This window comes from Gekko japonicus, unplaced genomic scaffold (genome assembly GCF_001447785.1).
Source record: "Gekko japonicus isolate JY-2015 unplaced genomic scaffold, Gekko_japonicus_V1.1 scaffold2421, whole genome shotgun sequence".
Taxonomy (NCBI): Eukaryota; Metazoa; Chordata; class Lepidosauria; order Squamata; family Gekkonidae; genus Gekko; species Gekko japonicus.
Window position 1 is genome coordinate 226,724 of NW_015173748.1, and position 8,103 is coordinate 234,826.

At 48.5% G+C, this 8,103-nt stretch overlaps 1 protein-coding gene across 2 annotated transcripts in view; it reads left to right on the plus strand.

Moving 5' to 3' along the window:
- The window catches only part of ABL2 (ABL proto-oncogene 2, non-receptor tyrosine kinase), a 63,696-nt gene extending 59,763 nt beyond the window's left edge, over positions 1 to 3,933 (plus strand). For both annotated transcript variants that reach the window (XM_015423481.1, XM_015423482.1), the window contains exons 10-11: positions 458 to 631; positions 2,127 to 3,933. In XM_015423481.1, the coding sequence (XP_015278967.1) occupies positions 458 to 631; positions 2,127 to 3,841 (1,889 nt within the window). In that variant the 3' untranslated portion in view covers positions 3,842 to 3,933. The remainder of the gene's footprint in view (positions 1 to 457; positions 632 to 2,126) is intronic.
- Positions 3,934 to 8,103: the final 4,170 nt, after the last annotated feature.

Below are 8,103 nucleotides of genomic sequence, written 5' to 3' on the forward strand. Positions count from 1 at the left end.
GGGGGATTTCTCATTTTGTGTGCACAAAACGTATATCTTGCCACAGGGGAATATGCATGTCTTTCCTCTGGACACAAGAGTCAGTCATAGTTCCTCTTGACGTTGCTTGCTACTTCAGTTTTTTGTGTGAAGCCATCTTCTCCATCTTAGCCCGTAGACTTCTTCTGCCAGGGTGTAAAAAACTAGAGTAATAGAGGGAGCTTGTGTCTGTGAGAAGTATACTTGGACCACTTTGGCCCCTGAACAGCAGTCTTCCTATGCCTGACTCTGGATGAGAGCTCTGGTTGAGCTGTACTCACTTGTTTGCTGTGCATTTGAAGTCTCTCACAGCTAGTCCCTTTAAATATTCCAAGTGAGTGAGTTGTCTTTCCCCTCGCCTAGTGGTTAAAACCCAGATCTACTTTCCTGTTTCCCTGTTGCTCTGTGTTCCAACTGTACCACTGATGGTGTCTTACAGAGGTTGCAGAAGAACTTGGGAGGACAGCATCCTCCTCATCCATTGTGCCATATCTGCCTCGGTTACCCATGCTTCCTTCCAAGACCAGGACATTGAAGAAACAAGCAGAAAACAAAGAGAATATCGAAGGAACCCAAGAGACCGTAGAGCACTCTGCCTCCAGCTCTGCACCAGGTATGCCATGTAAGCTACTCTAGACTGTCAGCTTTGTTTTTCCTGCTCGACTTGAAGGAGTGGTCCAGATTTTGGACACTGGGGCATAGCATTTCAGAGAAAGGACTGGGCCTGGGTTACGAGCACCTCTCTCCCTGTTGTGGTCAATTCCGTCTGCCTTTTTTGGGAGTTGTAGGCAGCCATGGAGGTGGGTAGGAGACCAGCTGTGAGCAGGCTATGAGATCACAAGGGCTGCAGGGAGGCACAGCTGAGCTTGTCTTCTTTGGCAGTCCAGGCTGTTTTCAGCATGTTCTATAAGCCGCCTTTTCCTTCTCTTCACTCACCCTAAGGAGAACAAAGAGAGGAGCTGGCTGAATCTACAATCAGTAGTCCAAGTATGTATAACCTTAAATGTGACGACGAACAGAGATTGGGATGGAATGGATTGTTCCTGCATAAATAATGCATGTAGAAGCTCTTGATAGATCTGCACTACAGAAATCGCGTTAATACCTTGTTTTAAAAATGTGCTGATTTGTGTTCATTTTGCAGCATCCTGTCTTGCAAGTCCAGAATAAGGACTGCAGGTTCAAACTGGATCCAGGGCAGGACTGCATGACACAAAAGCCATTTCAGTCTGTTTTTAGTGGATTCCATTGAGTCATAAGGGACAAGGCCAATGGATTTCAGCTTGAATTCATTTGAAGGTGGCAAAGTCTACCCCTCCTCCCGCAGGGTTGGGGCTCCCAGCACACATTTACCTCCTGCCACAGTGCTGTCCCCAGCTGCATCCCCATGGGAAACGGTCTCTCATATATATATGGGTGCTTGCTTTGAGGGGACAGTGCGTAATATTACAAGTGATGTGCAGTCAGTGGATAAGACTCCTCCTTTTTCCAGTAACATCAGATCTATGGTCCCACCGTAAAATTGATTCAGTAGATTCAGAACAAATGAAAGAACTACCTCACACAACATGTAAGGAAAGTCTAGCTGCTGCAAATAGTTGCGAAGTTTATATATAGCTTATATAGTTTTAAAAGGGGCTTAGACAGACCCATGGATGATAGGCCTATCAGTGGCTGTGTGCCGTAATAGCGAACCAAATCCTCCATGTCGAGGGGCAGTGTATCCAGTTATCCAGTGTTTGAGAGCCAAAAACATGGGCTTCTTGCAGTGTTTCCTGGAAGCATCTGGCAGGCCATTGTTGGAAACAGGATACTAGACTAGATGGTCCCTTTGGTCTAATCAGGATGGCATTTCATGTTACTGTTCACTCCTGTGGCGAAAAGTTCATAGCTTCAGAGATGGTTCAGCCTTCCCTGACAGTTCCAGAAGGCTCCCCGTCCATGGTGATAGCTTGGCTGTCACCTTGACGAGTCTTTTGCTTGAATAAACAAGCCTCAACCAGGTTAGTCATTGTGCATCATGTAGCTTTGTAGAGTTCTAGTTTCATGGGTATGTAGCAACGTTGACATTGGTTCAGTGAAGTCACTACATTCCTTTCTCCCTCTAGGTTTTATCAGAAGCACACAGCAGACCAGCGGATCGCCAGCACTACCTCGCAAGCAGAGAGACAAGTCGCCCAGCAGCCTCTTAGAAGAGACCCGAGAGACTACCTTCACCAGAGACCGAAAAGGTGGCTTCTTCAGCTCTTTCATGAAGAAGAAGAATGCTCCCACCCCTCCGAAACGCAGCAGCTCCTTCCGCGAGATGGAAAATCAGCCTCACAAGAAATACGAGTTGACGGGTAACTTTTCGGCCGTTGGTCCTTTGCAGCATATCGACGGGTTTTCTTTCACCCCCTCACAGCAGGATGGGAACCTTTCCTCTTCTAAGTGCTACGGTGGGAACTTCCCACAGCGGAACTTCTATGGTGATGATGGTGGCGGCGGTAGTGGCGGCTCTAGTGGTGGCGGAGGCACAAGTGCTGGTAGTGGTTGGTCGGGCATAACGGGCTTCTTCACCCCACGCCTGATTAAAAAGACCCTGGGCTTGAGAGCTGGGAGGCCTGCTGGCAGTGAAGAAGCTTCCAAGCCTTTCCCCCGGTCCAACTCAACCTCTTCCATGTCCTCAGGGCTTCCTGAGCAGGAGAGAATGGCAATGACCCTTCCCAGGAATTGCCACAGGTCAAAGGTCCAACTAGAAAGGACGGTGTCCACCTCCTCCCAGCCAGAGGAGAGCACAAGCAAGTCCAGCGACCTGCTCCCTAAGAGGTGTGAAGAAGCCCCTGTTCTGACCAGAGACCGACCAAAAGCCAAACTTCTGCCCAGAGGTGCTACAGCTGTTCCCCTCAAGACCCCTTCTGTGGACTCAGCTGTCTCAGAAAAGGACTGTCCGGGGCCGACAGCCACTGCAAGCCTGAAGAGTAAAGAGAAGAACAGCAGTACGTGGCAAGGGGTGGCAGAAGGCGAGGAGAAATCAGGTTGGTCTTCTCCAACCAAGGGTTCAGCAATACTTCCAACCACTCATAACCACAAAGTGCCAGTCCTGATCTCGCCCACTCTGAAGCATACTCCGGCAGACGTGCAGCTCATTGGCACGGACTCTCAGGGGAATCGGTTCAAGCTCTTGTCCGAGCATCAGGTCGCAGCTTCCAACGACAGGCCCAGGCGGATCAAACCAAAGTGTGCTCCACCCCCACCCCCGGTGCTGAGGCTCCTGCAGCAGCCTCCAGCGTGCTCGGAGGCAACCGATGAGCTGAACAACGGAGCACCGGCACCGCAGCACGGGCAGGAGTCAAGCGAGGGCAACAAAAGGGCAGCGGCGGCACCCCCCGGTGGGAAAGCCAGCAGGCCCGTGATGCCCCCGCCTCAAGTGCCTCCGTCGTTGTCTTCCACCTCACCTGCCAGAATGGCAAATGGCACAGCGGGGGCCAAAGTAGCACTGAGAAAGACAAAGCAGGCCGCGGAGAGGATTTCGGCTGACAAAATCAGCAAAGAGGCGCTCTTGGAGTGTGCCGACCTCCTCTCCAATGCCATCGCGGAGCCCTCGACAAACAGCCAGCTGGTCGACACGGGGCACCAGCTGCTCGACTACTGCTCAGGCTACGTGGACTGCATCCCCCAAACACGCAACAAGTTTGCCTTCCGGGAAGCCGTGAGCAAACTGGAACTCAGCCTGCAGGAGCTGCAGGTGTCCTCGGCAGCTGCTAGCTTGTCCGGCGCGAACCCTGTGCTTAATAACTTATTGTCTTGTGTCCAAGAAATCAGTGACGTTGTCCAGAGGTAGCTACTGTTGAATATCCGGTTGGGGAGGAAAAATAATACACAACGTGGAGAGGAAAGAGAAGGGTTGGGATGGCAACTTCTGTGGTCCTTCCCCCCCCCCCCTGAAATGAAAGACTGATACTTGAGCGAGTTTTTATGTGAAGTACCTCAGATCACTGAGCTCTCGTGTTTACAGGTTCATCTCAGTACATGGGGCGGATGGGAGGGGAAGCCAAGCTTCATGGGGTGGGAGTCTGAAGATCGCAGTCGATAGGGGCAGAATGTGAAAAATTCGCCCTAGCCGGAGAATGTGATCTTGTGTCTGCAGAGAGGTGGGGGGACATGTTCTCAGCCCTCTTCCTTGAAGGCAGGGAAATCATCAGCAGGGATCTCTGTTTTGGGAAAGGTCCGCTGTTCTCCACGTCATCCAGATGACGCGAGCGACTGGGAGGGGGAAGGCCGCTTCCTTTTCTGCACTACTGCATGTTTTGGCCTTCTGATCTATGGCGGAAAGTTTCGGGGGGGCACCATTGGAACTGGAGTTCGTTACACTCCCCCCCCTCCATAAGGGAAGGGGGTTAGTTGTGGGGGCAAGGTCTGTCATATAAAATATCATTGGGAGCTTTGGGGAAGGGGGATACACTAAGCCCGGATGGCGTAACTTCCACAGTGCGTTTTGTTGCTGTAATAAGAGTCGCAAAAGGCCAGCCGATGTATGGAAAACACATGCCCTTTTGTTCTCCTCACGTCGTTTACCCCCCCATCACCACTGCCACACATCCATCACTCCTTTACCGGTAGCTGAGTGATGCTGGGCAAAGCTTGCCACTGGATTTCACTTCCCCCACCCCCAAAAGCACTCGAACTGGCTATGATCACCATTTTGGTAGTGTAGCGTGGGTATCTAACCTGGCAATCACTTGAGTAGTTTGGGGCTGTAGCACAAACACAACCAGCATGTGTCTGAAAGCTGTTTTTTTTAAAAACAAACAAACAAACTTGTGTCCGTGTTTAAACTTTGGTACAATATTGGCTCCCGTTCCTTCGATAAAACTTTGAGGGGCCAGCCCCTCCCCCGGTTTAAAGGCATTGCAGAATGCTGCTGCTGCTGTTCTCTACATTCCTTGTTTTAAATTTAGCTGACTCTAATCCAGCTGTGTTTTTTTCCTCCTGATGGAACTAGTAAAATTTAGCTGTACCAGACTTGGGGTCATTTCTCTGCTGCTCACAAACTGGTCTCGAGGAGTACCTCGTCTGTGATATTTCTTACCGTTCATATTAAAAATGTAGAAAAAATTTTTTTGCCCTATTCTAAATTGCTTGTCTTCTCAATGTGCATTATTGGGGGAAGTAATCTAATGGTGCAGATAGGTTGCTTTGATAACAGGGGCTAGAGGACAAATGGATCGTTGACTCCCCTTTCTCACACTTTTAGTTCAGTCAAGAGTCTACCTAAGTTGTGGACCCAGTTCAGACCAGAGCAATAGTGGTCCTTCCGCCGTGGCAAAATGAAAATGGTTCTCTGTTTTCTCCATGCAGAGAACATTACCTGATATAGGTGCTCCACGTGGATTGGCCTTGAAGTCTCCCCCCCCCCCCCCCCCCCGGGGTGGTGGAGGAAGAACTGACACTCACATGGAGCACCTTTGTCATTATTTGGAGGAGGTGAGGCACAGGCCCACCTTCATGAGAGACTCTTATTGCCTGTTGGTATGAACTGGGCCTCCGCTGCCTGTTCTGGCTTAATCTACAGAGCACTGGCGATGTTGTTGGTCTTAAACTTTGTTTTTTCCAACAAAGACACGAGATCTCATTTTTATCTGGTACGGTGCACAAACGAAATCAGTTTTCTAAACTAGAGTTCTGTCATGTCCTGAAGTCACATGTACTAAAAGTTTAAGAGAAATTTGATTTGTCCCAGATTACACTGTCTGAGTTGTGGGAAGGGAATCCCCGCTCTCAGAAATCCACCGAACTGAGCACAGACCTCACCTCTGCTTTTGTTTTTCGTGAGGATACATACTACTGTGTACTAACTCCAGGTTAAAAACTGCCACAATCCATACACAAATACCAGTAAGTTGCCATTTTTTTAAAATTAGCAGCGTGGGTGACAAACAATTTTCCAAGGTCTGGTTTGTTGAGCACCTTACACTTTAAGTGTTGGTAAATTTTAGTTTTAAAACATGGAGACTTCAAAATGTTAATGCCATGCTGTTTTTTTTTTAATTTTATCTATCATCTATCACCTATCTATCAATTAAAAGAGCAGCATTGCATTAACATATATGTGTATGTAGAGAGAGAGGTGGCAGAAGAATGTAAATTTGCTTTGTCCGGAGATTTGAGCCTTTCCTTTTTTAATAAAAAGCATCTTCCCCCACTGCCCCCCAGTATCTGTTAAAGAGCCAGAATAATATGGACTGAATGAAAAGTGGCCATCTGTTCTAAAGGTGGAAAAATTAGGGGGTGAACCAAACTGCATCACTGTCCAAGTTGAGTGGACAAATGGGAGGCAAGAGCCTGGCCGTCTGGGAAAATTAGCCCATTTGTGATTTGGGACAAGCAGGGAAATTTGGAGTGGCCTGTAGGCAAACACGCAGGAAAGCTGGAGCCCCCGGTTCCTGGACCTGACCCACTTTTGGAACCCAGCCACTTGAGAATCATTGATTTGAATCATACTGTTTTGGTCTGTGGTCCCCCTCTAGCCTGTTTCCAGAGGAGCATTTGAGACCTTCAGCTCTTGGTACCCGGCTTACATATTACTTTTCGCATGCCGAGTGCAATGCGTAACTGGGCTCCTAGAGGTGATGTTTTAAATGTTTTTGGCTTCCCATGCCTGTGCGCATCAAACTAGGGACAGTACAAACTTCACAGATCTTAAACAAAATAAATTTGTATGCCATGTAATTTGCAAATGCAACTGAGATATCTGAAGAAGCAAGCATTGATTGTTCCCCACATGTCCTTACGAGGCAAGAGTCCTTCAGTAGAAGGCACAGAAGTGTTCTTCCCAGACTACCTGATGCTTCCTGTCTGCAGCTTTAGTGCAACATTCTGGGTAGAGCAGAGAGGGTCATTCATACAGACGTCATCTCAGCATTTGCGTTCATGTCTTTGCCTGCACGAACTATCGCTCCCTGTATTCCCATACCTCAGGTAGCTCACAAAATGGGCGGTTTTTAAGGATATTTGTGTCGGCTTGCATTAAACCTTTCACTCTTCCGTACTCGGAGCAAGGAGGGCATTTGTGTGTGTTGTTTTTGCATGATGCTGGAGGTGGCAGTCTTCCAGCTTTCCTGAGAGGTGCTGCAGCAAAGGAAGAGGAGGGCAAAATCCATTTTGTTAGTACCTGCCCATTCATAATGGTTGCAAGAAGCATATCGGCACCTTTTGTCACGCATCATTTTGAAAAATTTTTTGCCACATCCTGTCCCTTTTTCAAATTGTTCCATACCAAAGGTGTATACCTTCTAGCATCGGGTGGAGGATGTAGTGCTTGAGGGATCTCAGATTCACCTACAAAGAGCACAGAGCCTTGTCTTATATATGTGCTGGGTTTTTTGATCTTCCTATTTCTAGATTTTATCCTTGGCGTCGATGCTTCTTTGTAAGTTGCCTTGCTCTCTGCTACACAAGGAGTGTGTATGTGAATTTTTTTTTGGGGGGAAGGGATAGGATTCTGCATCTTGTGCCATTCTGCACCATATGTATTAACCCTGTCCATATTCCTACTTTGGTTTCTCAGGGATGTAGCATTTCTGAGCAACCTGGAGTTGTCTACAAATTCCCCCCACACACACACACACACAAGGATTCGGGTGGCCCTGTCTAGTGAGATGTGAATTCTGGGTAATCCATGTCAGGACAACTCTGTATTAGGAAAAGATGCAGCCTAACCTTTGGTGTTTCATCCCCCTCCCCCCCCAAATCAGTGTCTTTATCCCCCTCTGCCCCCAGTCTAGATTTGCTTCTGTTCTAGGTTCTCATTTTACTTGCAATTACTCCGTGGTTTGGCTGCTAGGGACTGGTGGGAACAGGTGGGAAATCATAGGCTGTTTATAAAAGGGTGGCCAGGATCCCTCCTTGCTCCTCCGTTCCTCTGTTCTGCTTGCTGCCATTACTGGAAGGCGCCACAGCCTGCTGGGGTTACATGTACGTGTGTGCGTGAATAGGCTCATAAATAACTGTGGGCCCACCTCACAGCTTGCTTTGCCCAGTGATGGGGTCTCTCTCCTGTGTATGCATTCCTAGATTGCCGGAACACAACGTGCAAGTATCTTG